The sequence below is a fragment of the Varroa jacobsoni genome, unplaced genomic scaffold (genome assembly GCF_002532875.2).
Source record: "Varroa jacobsoni isolate VJ856 unplaced genomic scaffold, vjacob_1.0 scaffold_367, whole genome shotgun sequence".
Taxonomy (NCBI): Eukaryota; Metazoa; Arthropoda; class Arachnida; order Mesostigmata; family Varroidae; genus Varroa; species Varroa jacobsoni.
This window is the reverse complement of record NW_019213269.1, coordinates 490,270-513,990: the sequence shown is the minus strand read 5'-3', so window position 1 is coordinate 513,990 and position 23,721 is coordinate 490,270. Positions and strand designations below refer to the sequence as shown.

The following is a 23,721-nucleotide window of genomic DNA, read 5'->3' as shown; positions in this document are numbered from 1 at the left end:
AAGTCCAGAAAGACTTAAAATTAGGTGAAAACCCGCCAATTCTAGGGAACAAACGACCAAAAACGTATATTAGCGTAAATGATGCTTTGATTGAGCTAGTCAAATCCATCAGGGCAAGTAGGGCTCACCTCCAAAAAGATATCGAACGTAATAAGGAAGTGGTAATCTTAAAACGCAAAAAATCAACGTCTAGGACCCTTGTAGAGAAACATGGGAAATTAAGCGAACGAATGCAATTAAGTTAACCAAGGTGTTGTTTTACGCTACTTAGCACTGGGCTTCAGAGAGACTTATTATTTACCTAATTGCCCTGACACAGTTTGAACCAGCATTTCAGACATGCCGCAAAAGCGAATCACAATGTTCGTCAAGACGAATTGGCCGCAAACGTTTACGTGAGCTCGGTGGTCACAGATTCCACAGAGGTCACCTAAATGACTCTCACGAGCAGAATCGGGACATAGCTAGTATACTACCAGTAGACTCACTGGCATAAGCTTCTATCTTAATAAAGAACTACGCGCTGGAAGACGGTAACAGTGGTTGTCATTCATGGGGTTATGTTGGGCCATATCGAAGACCAGCAAAATGACGAAGTTACAGTTTTCAATGACTCAGCAAAGATACCTCATCTATAGCAGATGATTTAAATCAAAATGCCGGTCCAATTCAAAAAGCTCTGAGGTCCTGTAGAAAGCAATCTCTATAGTACAATTCAAATTATGCCTTTAATGGACACTTCTACACTGCGGTATCTGGGGGCGGGAAATCGAGGTATGCGACGTAAACTGCAACAGCGCGAGGAGCCAGGTTATATCATCTGGAATTCCTATCGATATGAAGCAGTGACAGGAGGCTGAACTAGCTGCAAAAGAAATCTGCTTCGAAAAGCGGATACGAACAGGAAACAGAATCTGCTTTTCTGCCCTTTCGTGTTCTGTAGGAACCGGGTGGAAGGGTAAAATGTGTGTGGAGATTCTCCGACTACGGCCAGCTTCACTGGTGTCACGTGAAGTCAAACCAGAGTATGCAGAGGTTTTCGCTATGTTACGCTTGAAGAACACGATTATGCTGTGGAAAGTTGTGAGAAATAAGCGAGTCGTACATGAAAACGAATTCAATTCCATCACTTACTTATACTTATATGTATTATTCCCATTTCTACTGTAATGGAACTACAGACAAGCTGTTTAATGAGTCTACTGTAATTTATACCTGTACTGCTTTTTCTCTCTCTATAGTAGTGTATATATATATATATATATGTATACATACAGAGAGAGGAAGAGAGTAGTACAGACGTAAATTATATCATACATATAAACAAATGAAAGACGGGTCTAGTGTAATCACCTAGCCATGCCTGCAAAGTTGATATCAAGCATCGGGCTAATATATACCTAGTACGATGAATGTATTTTTTGTTCTCTAACGTCCGGCTTATGCAATATTTTTCATCAGCAAGTTTCTACTCAGACCAAAATATTGCGTACAATATATATATATGTATGCGACAATATTTCTATCAGAGCTTTATTACTAAATATTTATATATTTATATCACAACAGGTATGGAGCCTTCACCGTAGCAAATCTTTGAAAGGTCATCTCTCCATGGCGTTACACGCATGCGTTTCAAGCGAAAACTCTAGAGCTCAATTCATCATTTGGTTAAGAATGGACGACACAGTCTAGCTGCAAATTTAACCTAAGAAGTCTTTTCATATAAGATAGACAAAGAGCTGAATTTAAAAACATAAGAGGTGCAGTTAGAATGTCAAACAACATGATCAAAATGCATGAAAAATGCAAACGATACTTTGCCGAAGCTTGAAAGAGATAAACAAGGCGGGACACATTCGCTGTCGCGTGTGTCTACTACACGCACAGATGTAAAGATGGTCCTGATTCAAATCTGGGCATAAGCGCGCCAAAAAAAAATTCAGCAATAGGAAAGGCAAAAATAAAGGTATGAGCCTTCGTTCTCCTGCTTGGCCTATCCAGATTGCTTGTACTCCATCCCTTCTTTGACACGTTTTTGTCATGTTGCTAAGTCGGCGTACCATGATATACAAAGAACGGGTCAGCTGAAAATCAGCTGTGGATAGCGTTTTTTAAACTGCTGCATTAGTAGCAATGCGATCATCTTAAATATGCCGAAATGTTATCTTTATTAGAAAATCTTCAAACTTTAATATAACCTAACAGGTATTCAGCATGCCTGCTAGTTTTTTCTAATAAGCTAGAACTCAGTGTGTGAGAAAATATCAGGTAGACCAATACATTGTCTGGTCGTCCATCTTTCTTGTAATATACAGATAATTTCTCTCCCATTATGAAGTAGGATTTAACTGTTGAATGAGTTCTACATGCGAAAAATATCCGAACTTTGCATGGATGAAAATAATTGAATAGTTAAAAATAAAGGTACCTTATGTGTGAACTGTGGATTATTATTTGTCTACTCTATCAGGGTGGCGGTAGAGAAGGTAGTGACAGGATCGAACTCTGTGGTCTTCCACCAATCGCTACTCGTACACTCACTAGTTGCTTCAGTGTGGCAGCGTTCAGATTCGAAACTCACATTTCGTCGGCAGTATTTTCCTGCAGGGCGCACTGCCTCCGCAAGGAATGGTGACTACCCCAGGACCCGCTGTTGGAGGACGCATCACGACTGAGGCCACGGAACGCCCCCATGGCCGAACCTCTGATCACGTCGAGTGCCACATTGAAACAGATATTGACAGAGGAGGCACACCCGTGCACACGACCATCACCAGAATCACCGTCAACGACCAACAACCGGCACCAAGACAAATACAAATAGAGGACATCGCAAAAACTGTATCCCACGATCGGACGACACATCAAAAGAACCGAAATCATAGTATAACCACAGCGATATCTATATCTGAGCGAGTTAACAAAATCGACTATTCAAATCTGAGCGTGACATAACCTCATGTATACTGATATTTATCAACTCCGAAGGTAAACGAAGCGCAGACATTAAAACAACTAAACACTTCATATTTCCCATAAAGTCCAATAGAGTGGTTATTTCATGAAGTAATTAGATTTTTCCTTCGTGATACGGAAGTTTTTATTTGAATTAGACGCTGACACCAGTTCTGAAACTGGCAAAAACTTTGTCACGAGAAAGTGGGACTTGATAGGATCCCTTACTGCTTTAGGTTTTGTTAGACCCGCGTAGATATAAATACGTATATAGAATAAAACGGACAATGCAATACAGAATACTGATGGGGTCAACAGAAATAGTCACAAAGTATATATTAGACTGACGCACACGTTTCTGTAGTGTTTGTTTATTCTCGTTCACTAATGGCTAGGTTACTCATATCGCCAGAAAGATTTTTCTTTCTTTTACAAGCATATTGCTATTGTTTTACCCGGACAACCCCGTGTTTTTTTAGTGGTACATTTCTTTGGAGGCCTTTACTAAAGTGTCGTGAACCTGCCACGTACATCGACATCGAAACTCAACTTCGAAATAATGCTTTCTGATCCGACTACTGCAGATAGTATGCCTAACGACCTTTTGGCCTACAAAAACGAATGCACCAACCTAATATGTAGGTACATTTTCGCACATGTTATCCGCATGCAATGTAGGGCCAGAATTAAAAATTGCTCATTCGGTTTCTGCTAACAACCTATTTGTTCGCTAATCACTTGCAAATTATACACTTCCCTTCTCTTTATTAGGCCAATGACTAGGACGGATCCCCTCATACGAATCGTAAACGTATTGTAAATATAGCCAGCCTACTTTAATTGACCTTAAAATTTAGTGTTTGCTGGAACGAAAGTTAGTTCTGGCCTTACAACTTCAAATCGTTGACCATAATACCACGTTTTCAAGAACAGAAATATTAAGACAGCTAGGAAGACTCAATCGATTTCATTCTGGCGACCGAAAACAATCAATTGACAATTGAATATAATAGATATAAAAAAAAACATCATGAAACGATAAATGCTACATAGAAAAGTTAGCACATTAAATTTACCATTTACAGAAGAAGAAGAACGGAAAATCGAGAACCTTTTGTTCCGAGAACCATGTAAATAACTTAGTAACCTTAACTTAGAAATCTGTCTCTCAAAACAAGTACTCGTCTAGGTACAATGAAGATACAACATGCCACAAACAGATAGTATGGAACTCTAAAGACGAATTGTCAAAACTGACCAATTCTCAGTTTAGAGTTGAGAGTTCGAGGAATCGTGACCAATTATAGAACGTGGAAACGTTGCTGAGAATGGTGCAGACGTGCCAAAAATGCGACTAGGTTGAAAAAAGGAGACGCACTAGGATAAATGAAAGATTGCAGAATGAACAATACACGCCATTATCAAAAAGAGAAAAGGTTTTTCAGTTAAGTTTTGCGGGTACATCGAAATATGGCAAATTGATTGTTTCAAAAAGCGAAAACATGGCTTTTTTTGCAGCTGTTAATGTTGGTCTTTGTAACACTGCCACGACCAAAACAAAATCTAAACCAACCCGACCATTTTAGCACTCACCTAGAGCGAGTTTCTCGGAAAAACAGAGGGTTTCTTGGGGCGTTTCGACCAGTTGTACTTGTGGTTTGTTAGTATGCATGTGCATGTTTAATACAACTTCTGAGTTCTCCCTATTTAAGTCCATCCAAAGTCTCGTATCACTTCGTTCGATACGATGCAACCTGTTGATTCGTCGTCACCCTACCCACAACCTAAGGGTGTGGAAGCAAGTTCTGTAACCGGGGTGCATCTACGGCCGGATGAACGAGCTAACACACCGCTATCAACCTACCTACTTGGCGATCCATGCGGGCTTCCTTCACTTCCGGGAGCTGCATAGTCACATCCGCCATTGAAACTCGCCGATTTCTGATAGCATGGCGTGGTAGGCTGCGCCAGCAGATTTCGAGATGACGACAGGGGCGTTTGGTTCTGTGGCGACTGCAACTCCTGGGAACAATATGATTTTTGTCTGCGAAACGGTAAACGGGCACAGCATATTATTTTCATTAACAAACGTATCATTAATACAATTATTTCATTTAATTATTGTTATGATTACCGTTATCATTAAATTGTCTCAGAGGGCGCGTTGAATGAAAAACACGGCGATCAATCTTGATTCGGGCTCCTCCACTAACCTTCTAGGCTTATGTAAGCAGTCGCACGTTTCTACAGTGGCGCTACGCATGAGACGTGCATTTCCAAGCGGTTGCCGATTGGTAGCTTCTATGTAGTTCATTGCATAGTCTGTAAAATTCGAGGGTACCATAATGTAGACAACAGTAATGTCGCGTCAATATGTCAGAGAGTTCACGAGTTACCCGGCTACATCGTGGACGGCTTCCAGAGGACAGTTTCAATTAAGCCTGACAAACGTTAACTGGCTGTTAATCATTTAGAAGAAACATACCTATTGTAGGTTCTTCATCGGAGCTTGAGCTGGAGCAGATGAACATTTTTCCTCCAAGATCTTGGGCCGATCCTCTGGTCGAATATCCAGGGCGGTCTACGGAAGACCACGGCGACAGACATGGTGACCTACTGATATACGCAAAGCAAACTCTTTCAGTTTACTACTTATAAACTTATGCCACAATAGAAAGAGATAAAGAATACGTATTTTATAATAATAGGCGAAACTAGTACTCTTAAAATTAGGCTTAGCGACGACTGAATTAACCTTCTTTGCGGTCGCAAGCCCGGGCTGAGCTTCTGGCGATCAACCTGAAGTTGTCCGGAAGATCCGCCTCCGCCAGCGCCAGCCACAGTACTACCACACCCGGCATCAACAGATCTCTGCTTCTTTTGGAGGCGACGAGCCGCTCTTTGCGCCTGAACCTGGGCGACGTGCTTGCGTTCTGAGTCAGATTCGGAGGTGGTCACGTTGCCCGGCAGGCCTGACGCTAAAGTCCCGCTCATGCTCGCCTTTGACGCATTTCTACAGATCTTCGATGGCACAACGGACTCCATTGAAGCGGTCGATGATGGCGAAGACAAGCCGCCAGTTATCTCCTGACCCAACGTTAAGAGAGTCGTGGGCTCGAGATGCGAGGGTGAAAGTGAGACGTTTCCCAAACCGCCGGAGTTTTGCTCCGAGTTCCCGGTCCCTGCTTGTTGTCCAGCTGGAGGTTGCTGCCACCCTTTGCATCGGACTCGCTGTAGAAGAACCTCACGGATTTCCCTTTCCTGATCAGGGCCGTGATGCGAAAACGAATCCCGTGGCTCTTCCAACTGAAACGCCGTTCGCTGTATAGAGGCGAAAACACAATTAGTATTGGAGTAATGGATCTACGCACTGAATATACACACATATAGTCAGTGTGATACAAGAGGTTCAATGTAGGGTTGAACTTAACTATTATTTTATTCAGTCTTCAGTCTAGGGAGTTGACGGAGCCGGCGCAGTAGCAGAACAGACGCAAAGAACGGCTGGCACCAGCCGTAAGGCGGTATTATGCGGTCCATGGTATTATGCAAAGTCATGTGAGTTTTATCTCATCTATTAATTTAATAATACTGTTTAGTTGAAAAAAAAACAACTCGCTATGTGATGAGTGACATGTCTGCGCATAAACTTCTTACATAGCCATGCTAAACTAAAAACTCATCTAGACGGTCATGAAGAAGCCGTTCGCTATAAATACTCGATCGAACCGTAACGATAGGGTGAATTTGACAGAACTATGGGTATAGAGAGGCTAGCATGCTTAAACACAAATAGCCATAACAACCTTCTCTTCAATGATTAACGAGGCACTCGGCTCTAGGTATCTTAATTGCGTTTAAGTTGGGCTTCGCTTACGATGTGGTTGCATACGTTGCCGGCTGCTGCACTGTGGATTGTGGTTTCATGGTCGTGCCTCATCGAATCCGGCACCGACCACGACGAGGGGGCACGGGACCTCCCCATCGCAGGTTCATCCAACGGAATATCCAACGATGAGGCGGTCCTCGCATAGGACGGCATCCAGTGACCTACGTCGACAAGTAGCCGAGGAAGTACGCGGTGAATAAAAACAACAACAGCAACATTAGTCGATAACCGAATGCGAGCAGTGCGGCCTTATCGCGTCAAGCGCTGTCATAATGCGGATCAGGCGAGAGCTGCGCTGCCGTTTGTAGCCGACTATAGCCGCATTTCTACGTGGACCTGTTATAACAATGGCATAGACGTAAAACAGAAAAAAAAAAACTGAAAATGTTTATACCTCGAGTAGCGTGGCCGCATACATCCTGGGCAGAGGATGGTTGATTGTATCGTCCTTCAAGCTCACGTTTGATTTCTTCATCAAACGACTCCTCGTTTGAGGTCGACTGTTGGCTATTTCGGGTAGCTCTGAATAGTAGAATGCGCTCATTAGCTCTGCAAGCATATAATAGCACATAGCACGCATGTAATGCCGGAATCTAGCGATATATGTGCATGAGAATTTTGCGAACACCTGTAGTGTTTCTTAGGAGACAGCAGAGATAAGTATTTCATATATAGAATATGTTAGGCGTTATTAAAAATAAATAATGAATGGAATACATCCTATTTGCTGGTTTTGCTAAAGTAAAGATACTTCTCTTCAGTGCAAAATATGGCTAGAAAAGGTCTAGATTATAGATCAAGGAAAATATAGTCACTGTCTCAATTTACGCATATCGTATAATGTTTATTTGTAAAATGGAACACGGGTCACGATTTCGTGTTCGCGCACCTAGATGGACATCTATTGCCGGGATGGCTTGGCTGTAGTCCGCCCATGCCGCAATGTCCGGCCATAACGGAGATATGGTGTCGTGAATTACTCCCTGGGCCCTCATGCGAGGTGAAGCATCCCCCGAAAGAGCTCCGCCGTTTCGTAGATTCCTGGCCGTCGGGCTCCAACAAATACTGACCGAATGGGCCTCCCGGCCTAGTTATTAAAGGGGTTGTGCACATTCCCTCGTCCCTCTCCCGACCGCTGCTGCCGACATGGTGCTGTTCGCGGACACTGGTACTGGCGCTACTAGCGTTACTGCTACTGCTGCTGTTTGGAGGGGGGTAATTACTGCTGAAGGTCGCCACGAGCTGATGGGAGGCCTTGCGGGCCGCGCGAGTAGGACTTGCCTAAGGGCACAACCGTAATCACAAACAATAAAATAGAGCAGCTATAACGACATTTATCGTAACTTAAACAGGTCAACCAATAATCGAACAAATCTGAACAGCTGTACGTCAGCCGTAATATGTCACTAACTTGCAGGTGTCCCTGACCCGCGCGTTGGAAAGCCCCAACAGTTGTCTCATCGGCAATCATTGGGCTGCTCGAGTTGCAGCGGGAGAGACCCGGACTCGAAATGGATGAATAGCCCGAGGTGGAGAGGTTCGATTCGGAGATTGTCCGTGAATCAGCGGCACCGGGTGCCCCCATGAATGGCGAAAGGTAACACATTTTGACCGGACCGCTGCCTGCTGCTGCCGCTACGGTCGCGCCTAGCTGGCATCGTTCTGTCGGATAGTCACCATGTGCCCCCGTGGCCAAGACCGGTGACCTGAAAGTATTGCCAGTGCGATGAGTCATAGGCAATATGAAAACAGTAAGACGATAGAAAATGTTCTATCATATATATATATATAAGCGTTAGAAAAGGCAAACGACGGCGGGTCAGTGCGTTAGATTCCAAAGAATATTTCTGGTTGGAGGTCAGACTATTGTTGAAGTATTAGAACTACCAGTATACGTTTAGTATGAGAGTTCTGATGTCATATACTAGAGCATGGTTTAAGACTGAAAAATAGGAATCTCTTTAGGAAAGCTTAATATTTTATAGTACTAAAGTTAGATCTAGTAAGAAGCATCTCTAGCTTTATGATGATCATAATAGTAACATATGCGTAGAACTAAAAAATGTGGTTTACCTGACATAAACTTCCTACCTTGGTGGACTCTCGGTCTCAGACTCGCATGAGCTTACGTTGGTTGTGATAAGAATCTTAGGCATGGGCAGCTCGACGGAAAACTTCCTTAGGGGTAGCACTTCAGCCGGATGCGACTTTAGTTTAGGCTCTGGCGCCTGCATCCGAGGAAGACACAGCATTGAGACCTACAGAGCAAGCCATTCACTACTTCGTTACAGAACGAGGAGAGAGAATCGTCTAGGCAAAGCCTTTTTGTGTTATAGTCCTGCAGGGTATGCCGATTTCTGCATTCTGATTATCTAATTGAATCCTTTGAAATTTTACGTATACAAAATCATGCATAAATACCTAAAGGTAATTATATCGTTCATATCCATTAGGCTTAGATGCACTTCATTTTCTGGGCTTCACAACATTACCGCAATAAATACGGTATTACATATGGTTTAGTAAACGCTTTGCTAAGTAACAATAAGGATGATATGCAACATGCTCTCTCGGTAGAAACAACTGCCATACAATGCATTTGAGCAGCAAGTTGTTCACTGTAATCCGTACCTTGATAATTATCTCGACGAATTTTCTCTGCTGAATTTAAAATCTATTCACAATAAAAGCTCTACCTAGGTATCAAAGTGTAAAAAGTAGGTCCGCCTTTCAATATGGACTGTATGATAAGTTTGGACATAGAGTCGCGATAATCACGGCTTGTTTAGGTTTAGAGTAATCGTTGGCAACCGAACGAACTTTCGATTTATGGTAATCACACGCAAGGTATATCTGGAGCGTACTTAGCATTTAGTTAACCATCCCACGTTTCATATGGCATTCTAGCTAAATGATTGTAGTAGCAAAAGGTCGCCAGGCCGCAAAACACAAAATAACCACAACTCATCTCAGGAGAGACCGAATAAAGAATTGAAAAGCCGCCGCCAAAAGCGTAGCGCAAACGAACTATGTGTCTTTTACAGTTAAACACTTACCTAATATTCTGTCAAACTAAATTGTCGAAAAGTTTCACTCTCCACAAATCTACGGCATACCCCTGGAGTGATCTGACAAGGTAGTCTACAATTAATTTTCTATTGATGGTAACGTTTCTTTTGCAATAAGCCTTAAAAGTTGAATTTACTCAATAGTCCTTCGCTATGAAGAATCACAGGTCTTGCCGAAAGCATGAGAATGCCAGGTCTACATAAAAGCGCCCCTGTTTGTTTTCGTCTCCTCTCAAATATCAGTCTTGTAGCAAGCCATACTAAATAAACATTGCCACATCCGTGGCATACCTGATTCTGAAAGATGGAAATCTTTTCCATGGAACAATGTTAAAGTCTGTTGACTGAAAACTGTGAGCCTGTTCGGAGCTTGTTGTTGGTAGGGTTGTGTGAAGTGGTTGTTGAAACTGGTTTTATTATCATGTGGGCTGGTCGAAGTTGTCAGATTAGTCCAAGGGATACAGCCAAAGCGGCTTGATCTCCACTTACGTTTGTGTTCCCGATCTGATTACGCATGTTGCTGACATTGTTGATTTCATTGTAGTATGCATCGATCAGAAGTTGTTGTTTAACAGTGACCCACTCAGTGAGGTCCCGCAGCTGTCTAGTGAGGTCGTTTCGCTCGGGCCAGCCTTTAGCCCAGTCCAGCTTGAATCGTTTCCATGGCGGAGTTGGCTCGATCACGTCTCGAGGACGGTAGTACTCTAGTCAACTGCTTTCAGACTGCTCGGGCTAGAACAATCAAAGAGTCAACAGATACCAAACGAGATCCGACCCCCGCCCAGCATTCATCCGACACTGTGTATGTTACACAAGAAAATTGTATGTGATGTGGAACTAGACAGATACTACGGAAAATTTTAGTGGCCGGTACCTTAGACTAACCGCTTGATTGACTACGTTGAAGCTTACCACGTCCAAGACTACAGGGGCGAGAAAGAAAGATGTGTACTTCTGTGAATCAATCAACTTAATTAGGTTGCGAGAGAATTGACTAGTAAATGATATGTAAAGATTATGACGAAGAAGTTTTGAAAGTCGTCCAAACGAGGGAAACAATGGGTCACGTTAAAAGAGAATCAAGCACTACGGAGCAGTTTATATTGGGCTAAATTAAAAAACAGGCGGCAAAATTTCCACTTCACCGACACCGACATACACGTGCAATTGACACGCAGTTGTAGATCGACGTTCATACCAACGTGCGCACGTAGACGATACGCATACTGGCATTATGTGTGGCATAAGGACACCCTAAACCACTATGTCCTATTCCATGTATTGCCAAAGGTAAAAAACCTTGTAAGGTGGGTCGTTTATACGCAGGTAACTTAACCTTTTGAAATGAACCTGGCGCAAGCCAAGGGCTTCATTCCTTGTGCAGCACATATTGGATATGCCTCAAAGGTAAGCCCACGTTTAGATAATTGTGTAGCTGGGGACATATTAAAACTCTGAGCTAGGATGCCCCACAGTTGTGTTGTCAAATGCACAGTTTGACAGCGAATATGGATCTGAGATTCTCGAAGCTGAATGACCTCTAAACCAACACTGTGTCTTTTCCTTCAGCGAATGTACGTTAATGATGAGATGTAAACTGTGGTGGTCTTCCAAGACCTTTATACGTTTAAAATAAAAGGCCTTAGAAGGCTTGCCAGCTACGCAAAAGGTTGCGTTATTTTCGCTTTTTCTGTCGCTGCATACCTTAACGTTCTTTCGAGGATAAATCTTGAAGATCTTCTCAGATACAAGACATTTTTGGAGTCTTACTTTAGGCTCAATACGTTCGGTAAAATGTTTTCGTACTTGCACTAAACAATGATAAAACGACTGAGGTAAAAACGGTACAGCTGAGACCTATGATATATGTCAGCCTTTACATAATAGCATATTAGATTGAGATGCTCGGACAAGCATAATTATAGAACGAACAAAACTATCTAACCGCTACTCCGCGCACAGTGTGCAGCAAGTGGGGAATCAATCAAGATTGCTACCAGCAATAAACTCTATAACGAATAATTTATCACTGTGTTACCATTGACGTGCTGGTAAGTTCCCTTGAGAATTATTTCTTGTGCGATCCTTATTGTGTACAGTATACGTGACGCATAAATGATGTTGTACCGGTATGTGTGTTACGTCGTACAGACCATGTCTGACATCGATCGAATGTTGAGGTTCGGGGAAGCGCGTCAGATTAGGAGTCGCAGCTGCACAGAAGTCAGGGTTAATTGGGGTTATTCATTTTTTCTATCGGAATTTTGTTGTTGCGAAAGAGCAGATTTTAGATAGCACAGTTCCGTCTTAGGGACGCTGAAATCGGGGTGGGGGAAGGTAATTGCATCTTGCCCTTTGGCCTCGATATTGACTAAGGATATCTGCAAGTCTGTATAGGTGTTACCGCGATGGGAACGGTTCTAGTGAATGTGTGATGGTGCTGAGGCGGTGCTCGCTTGCGGTGGCTTCTAACATCTATTTACTATTGCTACTAGAGCTACGCTATAAAGAAAGATACAGCTGCGGCCTATTATATGTGCTGGCGATATCTAATGCTCCTACAGTACATGGCAGACAACGACAGCATCGATGGCTAACGAAAATTAGCTCCTTCACCGTAAGGGTCGCCGTTGGACGGCCGTGCCACTTAACTGACACAGATTCTGTTTTCCTTAGCTACGTATAAAGAGTCTTTGTATGAGTTTTATGTTAACATAGACAATCTGCTGTAAAGACGAGAGCTGCACCCACGAATCCATGACATTAGAAATAGTTACCTCGTTTATGTTAGCCAAAAAATGTATACGACGTCGAAGACTCGCGGTACCTGCACCGTAATAGACAACTAATTAACTAGAACATCGATGGCAATATCTTGCAAGCGGTTTGCTGAAGCGTTTTGACGGTTAGCTAGCCAATCGTCTCATCGTAGTCAATGGCCGATAGCAAAATCAAGATGATACTCGCACTGCGTTGAACACTAGCTACGCCATCCTTCCGATGCCGGCAACATGCAATCACGAGAAATTTACGCTTAGCTAACTGATCGGACTGGAAGGCCAAGACCCACGCAGTTCGTTCCATTTGGCTGCGGACGACTCCCATAACGTGTTCATGCGCTAAGAACTACTCGAACGGAGTGCTGCTCGATGGTGATCAGCTCAATTCAAGCACTAACCTGTGTTGTGGATGGTTCGAACAGTTTGTGGTCATAGGACGGAGATAGTTGGGTTGTGGTAACGGGGGCAGGGGGGTTCGTATGTGCGGAGACTTTGGTCAGTCCTGGAGAGGCTGGCCGATCAGGATGGGCCTGGAAAGGGGTTCCGCCGCCACCCTCTACATCATGACTCTGCGGTAGTTGGGCGATGGTCTTGTGTAGGAGCTCCATGAAAGCGGCTCCCTTTGCTTGTTTGAGCGCTGTTCAAATATATAGAATTCGTGAAGGCAGCTAATTAAGTTATCTTCGAATCGACAGTAGATATAAGCTAATGTAGACATACATATATTGAATCGCAGAACTTTTCTAGAAATTCATGCAGCTTGTTTAACCATTATTCTAGCCCTTCATTACGTTCCTCTACTTTTGTCATTTGATAACAATCAAAGCTAATGGGCGGGCAGTATACTACATACACATTTGTTCAGTGGCATTGGTGTCGTTGTTGTTGTTGTTGTTGTTGTTGCTGTTCGTGTTAAGACCGCTTGTCGCCTGATGAAGAACTTGTTGCTGTTGTCCGGCAGCGCAGCTGGGGCTACCAAGAGGTCCCTTCTGCGGAGACGCTGGAAGGTTGGCGCTGGGGATTTCTTCTGCTGTCTGCGCTAAAGCATACGCAAATGCGCTACCAGGTGGACCACTAGTTGTTTGACTTGGCCCGCCTGTTGTTGTAATGCAGGTAGCTGTCGTTGTTTGATCAGTGGAGTCTCTTTCCGAGGATGAAAAATGTGCATCGAAGGAACCCCGGGGAGTGCCACAGCGGGAGCTCAGAATCAGAGTGGGGGTTTCTCGTTGGCTACTGCTTAATGATACCAATAACAATTAATATCCAGATAATTATGCTACCTCCCAACGACTAATAGTAATTAAAAAAAACGTAAATAGGAAAAGTGCGAACAATGCGTTGTCCTTCACTATAGATATTTGTATGGAATATCCTTCACTATAGTAAGGCTATGGGAGTGGGTTGCTACATTACTATCATCACTTTACCTCTGCCGGGTGTTGTAGAGTCTGTACTGTCGCACAGGCGGCCTGTTAGGATTACTGCTGGTATTATTGGTCTTGTGAATCTGTTCGTTTTCGGAGGCTGAAGTGAAGCCATCCCCGTCCCGAGACTGATCGGTGCGTAAGTGAAGAGCCGTGGTGGTCGACGGCTGACGTGCCAGCAAAGAGCTGCCGGATACTTCGGGGTCTTCAACGGAGGAGTTGCTACGCTCGAACGAATGCTCACGGATTGACGAGTGCGGACGCATCTGCAAAGCAAAGTATAAGATAGTAAAATGCTAATATGAATCATAGATGGGACATTCCTGAGCCAAAAAAAAGACTGAACAAGCGGCTTCCATTTGCGTCTAAGTATCAGTGAAATTGGTGTCTGGATTTTGCAGATGATACAGTTAGGGTACAGCTTTGCATTGTTACATATATGCTTCAGTTGTCATGATAAGGGCTTCGAATAAATAATGTAGTGTCTGAAATACCTGATATTTGCTTAGCATGAGGGTATGCGCCCTATATTTCGCGCTTTTGCTCTCCTACCTGATGATGAGCCTGCATAAAACTGGTCTCCATGGAGGACGCCTCGGAGGCAATAGATACATCGCTGACGTCTCCGGGTGTAGTGTCCTCCGTTGAGCGACGCGCATGCTGCAATTTCCTCTCGCTCAGACGGATGAACTCGTCCAAACTCATTCTTCTAGAAGGCGGAAAATAGTTAGAAAGCATAAGTTACATTTCACGTGGAATGAAAAAAATACCACTGTATTCCAATTGCAGCCACTGTCAACGGCCGAGTATATCTGTCGGTTGCAAAATCTGATGCGTGCAAAAAATAAGATTCATCCGCTAAAGCTCGTTTGTGTCCAGGGTGTCCGAGCATCAACGTCTCCTGCCTGGAGCGGCATTTTCCCAGTACCTCTTGGTGTCCTGGGACGGGGCGACGAGACTGGCGAGAATCTTGGCAGTCTCTGGGTTCTTTTCAGGTTTACTGCGTTCAGAGGAGGATGGCTGGTGCAGCAAAGACGGCTTCCGCTGCGCAGAGTTGGTATTACAGTCGCTGTCGGAGGTCGAATTGAGCGAGTGCTTCTTTGACGCTAGACCTGAACTCGTCGCTCGCTTTACAATATCCTCGAGGCAAAACGGGTTCGAGCTGCTGGCTGTAGGCAGTACTATATCAACACAAAAAACAAGCAGTCGTATTATCATATGTTCGAAATGATGGTAATGGCATAGATAATGATTGCAGCTGCGAAATGTCACGGATAATTAAACGGTACGCACCGTTAAATTGACACAGCACTCAACGGTTAATTGACTTGACTATGAAAGTAGTTGATGCGTATAAGCGCTTTTTTAGCGTTTCGATAGTGATGCAATGCAATTTTCGAGGTAGAAAATCGAGTAACTTTCCGCCAGATTTGGCCAATACTCACATAGATATGGTAACTGTTTATTCACTCGCTCGCTTGCTTACGAAAAGACACACATACCTTCCTCAATAAGTGTGTTTGACTGCTGGCGGCTGTTATTCCCGCTACTGTTATACTGAGCGGCCGCCGACGCGGAGGCGCCAGCTACGCTGAGCTGCTGGCTACTGGCGCTGCCCGTGCCGCACGCACTGCCACTTTTCGTTCTACCGAGGGCGTTCCCGCTTGGGCATTGGGGGGTTGGGCTTCCTGCGCGAATGCTTTGTCGTCGGATCCTGCCAAAACAACCCAATTGCACAAACAAAGGCAATGGCCAAATAGAGCACAGGCGGAGGACCGTGGAGGATGGAACGACACGGATTCAGGCGTACATGGACGACGCGTCGCGACGTTCCGAGATTGATCCGTCACCACGATCACAACCCCACCAGCACGATGACCAAACCACCTCAGTAAGAAACTTGGCGTCATAACTTGATACATCGGAATCATACAAAAAGCTATAACATACATATATCTATATTTTTGTATCTGTAAGAGTTTTTAAAATAAAAGCCAGTAGAGGTGTGAAATACAAACAAACTGAAAAGGAACAAATGAATGACGACTTTTTGCCTATTGAAGTAGCATTGAAGAATGGCGACGTCACGCTCAGTTAAAGTGTTTCAGTTCCGCGGACAATGATACGTCCTCATACAGAGTAGCTACTGTATTTTTAGTTGTAACGGAGGCAGGAAGACTGTCGATGATAGTTGTCTTCGACAAGCGAAACAAAAGAAAACTGCGATTGGAAAATAGCATACGCTTCGGTCCACTAAAGACGGAAACTCGGCTAATTCAACGGTTGGCTTTGTGAAGCGGCGTGGTGTTGCCAATTGCCTGTTGCCAATAGCAGGTAAAAAGTAAGCTGGCAGTATACTTTCGTGTGCTATGTAATGTTATGCATTTATACCTTGTGCTTATTTCAAATCTTTCGTGTCTAGTATATCGTGTTTTGCCATACGACAGGCAGGGAAGCATGACTTCAGTGATCCGGTGACCACGCTTAGGGCTACTACGAGCGTGATCATGTTTTTCATAACCGACTAAGCGCCAGACCTATGAATTCATTCATGCCTAGCAAGCCAGTATATAAATGAAACAGCAACAACTATTTGCTTCTACCCAAGCACAAAGAAGCACAGTTATCGATAAGTAAACACGAAAAAATAAATACGTGGCCGACACGTGCTGACTGATCCGCATACACGTCTTGTTATGGATTTATACGTCGGTTTAGAATTTTGTCATCCTCGTATCTTTTAGTGAATATCAAGCCACCGGTAACGACACTATTCAATAATAAACAATTGTAGTTTATATTTTGAGACATTGCACCTCAATGTTTTCAAAGATGAATAGACACAATATCAGTAGGTTATTACTGAAAGTGAACGCGAGAAGTAAATCAGTAGCATTAGATGGCCATTTATAATATCGAAATCACCACGTAGAAGATTTGTTTGTTTTTATGCAGTCGCTAGATGGTGATTGACGCTAGACTCGATAAACTAATTTGTTAGTTATGTGTGCGCCTCGTGTATCGCGATAGCAATGATAAGACTGAGTGTTATATCGAATATATGAGTGGGTTAGTGAGCTAATGGGTCATTGCAGCGTGCGTCGTTGTTCCTCCAAGGGCTGAGCAGACATTCTACTAACCTATTAAGTAGTGAGGAGCTGGACCTTTGCGTCGGCTGGGGACTCAGGCTTCGTGTGTTTGCTGGCACGGCCGATGTGGAGACTGGCGTGAGAGACGGCCTCGCGGAGCCCACGCTGTAGCGAGCTGCCTGTGGCGACGGAGGGTCTATAGAAAAGAACGCCGAAGCCGACACGACAATATCAACTGCGTCCAGCAAGCCTGCTCGGAAGGCCTTCTCTTGCGGCCTATAATCTAGGCTAGTCTTTGATACGTTGTTCTTATGTATTTTGGCTTTTCTAGCAGTACACGTAGATAGCGGGCACCTACGTGGCGAATGATTTTGCATCGAAACTTGGGCATAAAAACTGAGTTCTTCATATTTGTGGCATTAGTGGGTTTTTTGCAACCCATAATGTAGTATATAATGATGATAACTGATATAGATTTCGGGTTTCGTAAATGTTGGCCACCTTTATCAAGCAAAGTGACCTACGGTTATCATACTGATGCACAGGATTGAAAACTTGCCTTAAGGAAATAGCTGAGGCCTTAAAAGGTGTGGACAGTGGGAGTGAAGCAGGACAAAAGTGCTTAAGGGGAGGAATTAAAGCAAGGAAAGAACTGATGGCAAGATCAAAATAACTGGAGGCTCAGTTGGCCAAGATCGATAGAGGAAGCCTTAGGCCGTAACACTAGAGGTCAAAAAATGGCTTTGGACTGTAAGGAAGAAGCAGGGGTGTGCGTTAGTTATTCTCGACAATGGGTTAGCGGAACAAGGCCATACAGAATGAATGAATTGTTTTCACTTTGAAAAGGCCCATAGTTCACCACGTCGGCATCGTCAGTTTGACGATCGAAACAGATGCATTGCATTCTACGTGATCGACATAAAGGTGGCTAATTTTACGATGTGGACTGCTTAACTTTTTGAGAAGAAAAATCGAGGTTAATGATATCGAAAGAAATCTAAATTTAGGTCACATGATTTGAGATGGTCCCAAGAAGTATTTTGTTGGGGTACACAGTACGGCATAGGGAGGAGGGTGGCGGAGGAAATAGTTGGAGGTAAGGGTAGATTTCATGTTGGTTGTGGTAACTCCTGCGACACGCGTCCGTCTCACACCATATCTCCGTCCGGGCTGGTGTGGCTTGTGGCTTACAGCAGCTAGCGCACAGATGAACTACGGCCCTAGGGACAACGTGGACGGCTAGGACGGATCACTACAACGAACTATAACTAGTTTAACCCGTTATCAGTTTTCATAGTGCAGGTTAAACTAGATACATCGTTTTCTAAGCTATACGAAAGCATTCTACATGACACATGTCTGGGAGCACCAGTGCAACACAGGACTCGCTCAGTGGGAAGGTATACGTCATGGAAAAATTGCCATTTCGCCATCTAATGGAGCCCAATAATTTTTCGATACGCATCAGAAATACATATTTCATTCTGTCTGAACAAAAGATACACATTCTCAAAATACCGAGTTGTTTGCACTGTTTACCTTGATGCGTTAACACGTAATTAAAGGAATGACAACTGAGGGGCTCAACTAGTAAGCGAGGTGATTAAAAAGCAGACGTGTAGGAACAGCTTCAAGGTACGGTTGATTTATCAAGATGTCGGCAAAGGCAAAGCTAGAGCGAAAACTCTGTCTTTTGGCGGAGTATATGAGTTGGAAACCGATTTGTCTCGAGCGCCATTTAATACAGGATAGTTGGTATCTGAGTAGAGGTCTAGGATCTAGTGGACAGGGTAACTTACTGTTCTTGGAACGTTCGATCTCGTCTGCCAGGAACTTTTCGATTTTATCCGCAAACTTCCGTTTGACGCAGTATACCATTAAGATGATAAGGAGCACAGTTCCAACCGTAATCAAGCCTAGCCAAAATGGCTCCTTTATCATACGCTCTGATAGTGGTGTCCGAATCAGCTTATGATGATGCTCGCAGTTTCGTCCTGTAAACAGAATGAAAACGTGCAAATAGGCCTCTGTTTGCGAAATCCAGTTCTAGCAAAGCTTATCTTTTAGCACTGTACTGACCCACAAAACTACTTGTAAAGATATAATACATGGAAGCGTCTTTTTTCAGGGAACAATTTCATTGATGACCTTGAATTGGTACTACACTATATCAGGCTGGCTAAAAAAGGACATTTCCAATTCACTGGACCATCTTTTGAAGAAGTCTGAGTTTTTCTGTGCGGTTGTTATTCATCCATGTACTCGTTGTTTAATTTCAGCGCAGTCGTCAAATGACTTCGTCTTGCATCCTGGTAGCCACCCTATGAATTGTTACCCCCTGTACATCATCTTGTGTTCCTATTGCAATTATACCGTCGTTGAACCGCGGTTGATCTATGATCTCATTGCGGTCGTTCCGCTACCTAAAAATAATGCTAATTTGGAACATTTTTCACACATTTTACCCGCTCGAATAACCAAACGCGAGATAAGAAACCAACACATCTTCAAATCTTTCAATAGTTTTCTGTGGAAACAATATGTTTGAGCTAACGACGACACTGTTTTGTAGTGATTAGGTTGAACTTGAAGAAAAAAAAGCACGTTCTATATTTGTAAGTTTTAGGCATTCTAAATATGCCTGCCCTTGCCGGGTCTACGATTTTTTCAGTGTTTCAGCATGAACCTGACTGTTCTGGGACATGTTAAGCGAAATGGCTAAGCAAATGCATATAAGTTAGCATTGAGCATCAAATAAATTCCGATTCCGTAACATACAAGATACTATTCAGCGGATCGGACGATGCGAAGTTTTGATTGTGGAGCAAGCCAGCTCATCCTGCGCAATTTCTTTTATTGGAAAGAGATACCGGTTTGGAATAGAATGAGGCGTCCAACATTGTTTTCATTTTACGTCACGCAAAAATCGACAAGAATCGATAACACTACTTTCGTTCTCGCGCCGTTTATTTCGTCTTAGCCAGGATGTCAATTATTGACCGATATCACAGTTGGACGGTTTACTGTTCATGCTTTTGTATCTCGAATCGTATCTGTGCCTGTGCTAAGCGAGTATCTCTCGAATAGTTTGACAAATATCTATGTCTTCGTGTCGTTGCATAGATAAACAATTTATTCAAATCCTATTTCAAGAATCACCCAGCTGGTCACCCCGATGGGTTTACACGCAGTTTCCGAGATAAGCCTTGTTTTCCGTCTAAGCAGTTTTACTGCGACAGGTTTAACAGATACTTCACCAAGAGCCATGTCGAATATTTCAACACGTTGGGCAAATAGCTGTGCTTGTTTGTGTGCTTCTGCTCTAATCTCAGTCGTTCGAGGTATTCAAGTGTTACTGAACGCAGTACTTATATAAATAGAGATGCAAATTATTCATAAGACCCATTAGGGGAGTCTCTTTCGGAGTAAGTATTCTCTTGAAAGAGCAGTCATTCTGAAATGATAGATCTCTCGTAACACGGTTCCCCTGCAAATATATATATATATATCATAATGTGATTCCTTTGACACGACTTTTCCTAACGCATTTTACTATTACTGGGTTTTGAAAAAAACATTGAGTGTTTTTCCACCTAAATGGCTTTTAAGTCACCTTATATGTCAGGGCTTAAGATCGACCATTTTAAAGAAACAAAAAACGTGTCTGCGGAAATTTATTACATTTTACAATGCTTTCTAACGATAAAGGCACAAATGCTGCTCAGGCTTATAATTCGCGTTGCTCATAACCGCTGCAGGAAACAGCCCAAAAATGGTTGATTCAATTTCGTTCTGAAAAAACAACAATGCTTTTGAAAGTAGTCTTCCATTTATACAAAAAAATAATTTTAAAAAAAGTTTATGAAGTTATTGTAAAAGTTGGGCAAGACTGCCACGTATCTAACTATAAAGCTACCAAACAACTAAACACTTACGACCAAGCAATGATTTACAATAGTCTGACTATGAAAAGAAGCTCGATGTATCGGCATCGTACAAACTGACGCAAAACGATTTGCCAGATCATACTTTGATCTGTGAAACAGAATCGAACTAATAATAAAACAATGGAGCAATAGACTATAGACAACGATAACAATATGCTCCACAAGCTGTGATAAAGCCCAGACTGACGTTGAAGAACGTGATGTTTTTTCTGGGATTGGATAGGAATCGCATTTGATGAATTACTGCCTAGTTAAGCGATTAGTTCGGACCTCTGTTGTCAACGATAGCTAACAAGATTACAGCAATTTATTGAAAAAAAATTGACCTTATTTTGTACACAAAAAAACAGGTGTGATTTTCTATCATGATAATGCCAGATTACGTCAACAAAAATCAAGAGAACATAGATTGGAAATTTCAACGAATTCGGTCGCTCCCAATGGCGAAATTCAATTTCAATGGAGAGATGCAAAAATCACTCGAGCCACTTCTTGGCCCAGATGCCACAAGTTTTACGGTGATGAGACTATAATATTAGCAAAAGTGGCAAAAGGGCATCGATTAAAATGGCACATGTCTAGTGTAGTAATTCTATTATTTTAGAGTATAAAAAATGTGTCATCGAATTTTTGCTTCAAAACTGTCCGATAGCACAATATATTTTAGCTTAATCGCACATAAAAATTACAAGTCAAGTAATTCAACACAAAGCCCAGTCGTATGGTACCCAGGTCAAGGAATGTTCTTGGACGCCGAAATCTATTATGTGTACACAGTTCAAAACCCCAGAGAAATGAAGAGGGGCAGCAGTTGCATAAACACGATGAGATCAGGCAGCTTCCATTCTTTGGCTTAGCTCCGCTCTCAAAATTTTGCGTCTGTGTTAAGGGGTGAACGTAAGATAAGGGGGTGGCGGCATCAGCATCCAGCGTCACTAACAACAGCAAGCTGAATGTAGTCAACTTGGTTTGCTCGCCGCTTAGTTGTCTGTGTCGCATCGTTTAGCTCCAGCCAGCATTTCTTCGCCTGCACGATTTGTCGTGTTCATCGCTTGCTTTCTCGACATCCCGGGCCTAACGTAATAGGTAACAGCTAGGCCCTGCTAGACGAAGCTAAGCTAGCGATACTCCGCTACTGGATAGCGTTTATTACCACTGCCTTCAGCTCAGTGTCGACTGTTAAAAGCTTCACTAGTAGATTGCCGTTCGATCCATCACCCTTCAATGGCGCTAGATCGTCGGTTCAAGAATCAAAAAGCTGCCATGGATGGAAAGGGAGAGCCTCTGGTAGTACCTTTGAAAAAGATCACTCCCAAGAAAGCATTGTCTCCCCGTTAACGCTTTCCGCACTTTGTTTCTGTCAAGCACACGATCGAATAGTCGCGAGCCTAGTATAGGTCGGAACCTAGTGCTTTCCAGTTCGTCTCAATGATGTGTTACAGCCAGCTCCATTTGGTAGACCTGCGATGCGTGGCTGACGTCAGCGTCATATATACGCTGACGTGTGGACCATAAGGAACGATCTTTGTTCGTGGTTGATCTTTGCGAGGTTGTGGGAAAACGCAAGGGCGGAAGGACGAAAGAGCGCTGGGGGCGTTGTACATATAGAGCTGCATATACTCTAATAAAGCGTAACGAAAGAATAAGCGGAGGACAGATGACAGAGTGTGTGCTTTAGCAAAGTACTAAATATACCATGTAGTAATACCGCTTTGTGTGGTACTTTCGAATCGCAGGTGCACAGCGTCCCTTTTCATGGTTTTTTAAGGCAACGCTACAAAGCTGTAGTGAGGATTAGTGTAGAAAGAAGACAGGTGAAAGTCAAATAAAATCAGATTTTTAAAGAAACGGTTAGACAAGCGATTGTAATTAAAATAAGAATAAAGTTACATTTAATGACTTTACGTTTGCTATGAAATTCCAGTTGGTCATATTAGCTTACACGTTAATGCTATCCCTGTGGAACTGTCATCAATTCTCAGTTATCAAAAAGCGGATACCAACTTTAGTTGTGTTATAACACAAACGGGAGATAAAAATATACTGGGCAAGCGAGGTCCAAAGGTGCTTCGAAAAGAGTTCCTGCCATCTTCATCTTTTTTATATATTTCACAGTAATGAAAAAAATGGAAGGCTGCGAGCATGTGCGAGTTGATATAGTTAGTAATTTAATGCTGTCCTAGCGTTATCTGCTCTCAATAGGCTACAATCTAATATACTGGCCAAGAATAGCCCTATGTGACTGTCAGTACTCACCATCGTAGGCGTAAGGGCAGGCACAGTCATAGTCGACCACACTTCCGGGTCGCGTGACGACTCTGCACGTGCCGTGCTTGCATGGGTTTTGTTCACACGGAGACCGTCTCTGCTCACACCGTTTACCTAAAATCAGTGATCAAACAAAACAGCAGTTCTCAGAGAGCTCCATGATCAGCCAGTGACACATTTTAGACCTATTAGGAAAAGGTGCTGTGAACGCACTAACAAAGAGTGCATTCTCGATATCTTCTATACTATGCATTTGATCGAGGCCAGAACGCTGCCAAAACAGCCCAGGATATTTGCC

At 43.2% G+C, this 23,721-nt stretch overlaps 1 protein-coding gene across 4 annotated transcripts in view; it reads right to left on the bottom strand.

The window, feature by feature from the left end:
- Positions 1 to 23,721, bottom strand: part of LOC147753582 (uncharacterized) — a 31,796-nt gene that overhangs the window by 5,011 nt on the left and 3,064 nt on the right. For 2 of the 4 annotated variants that reach the window (XM_086968018.1, XM_086968020.1), the window contains exons 2-20: positions 23,412 to 23,537; positions 19,008 to 19,202; positions 17,260 to 17,404; positions 15,622 to 15,833; positions 15,048 to 15,300; positions 14,672 to 14,828; positions 14,123 to 14,385; positions 13,549 to 13,928; positions 13,094 to 13,332; positions 8,939 to 9,105; positions 8,259 to 8,553; positions 7,737 to 8,128; positions 7,242 to 7,396; positions 6,836 to 7,008; positions 5,714 to 6,279; positions 5,444 to 5,574; positions 5,172 to 5,280; positions 4,823 to 5,002; positions 2,585 to 2,707 (exon numbers count right to left, since the gene is read on the bottom strand). In XM_086968018.1, coding sequence (XP_086824144.1) covers positions 2,585 to 2,707; positions 4,823 to 5,002; positions 5,172 to 5,280; positions 5,444 to 5,574; positions 5,714 to 6,279; positions 6,836 to 7,008; positions 7,242 to 7,396; positions 7,737 to 8,128; positions 8,259 to 8,553; positions 8,939 to 9,105; positions 13,094 to 13,332; positions 13,549 to 13,928; positions 14,123 to 14,385; positions 14,672 to 14,828; positions 15,048 to 15,300; positions 15,622 to 15,833; positions 17,260 to 17,404; positions 19,008 to 19,202; positions 23,412 to 23,537 — 4,261 coding nt within the window. The remainder of the gene's footprint in view (positions 1 to 2,584; positions 2,708 to 4,822; positions 5,003 to 5,171; positions 5,281 to 5,443; positions 5,575 to 5,713; positions 6,280 to 6,835; positions 7,009 to 7,241; positions 7,397 to 7,736; positions 8,129 to 8,258; positions 8,554 to 8,938; positions 9,106 to 13,093; positions 13,333 to 13,548; positions 13,929 to 14,122; positions 14,386 to 14,671; positions 14,829 to 15,047; positions 15,301 to 15,621; positions 15,834 to 17,259; positions 17,405 to 19,007; positions 19,203 to 23,411; positions 23,538 to 23,721) is intronic. The other 2 variants (XM_086968019.1, XM_086968021.1) reach the window with 2 other exon arrangements.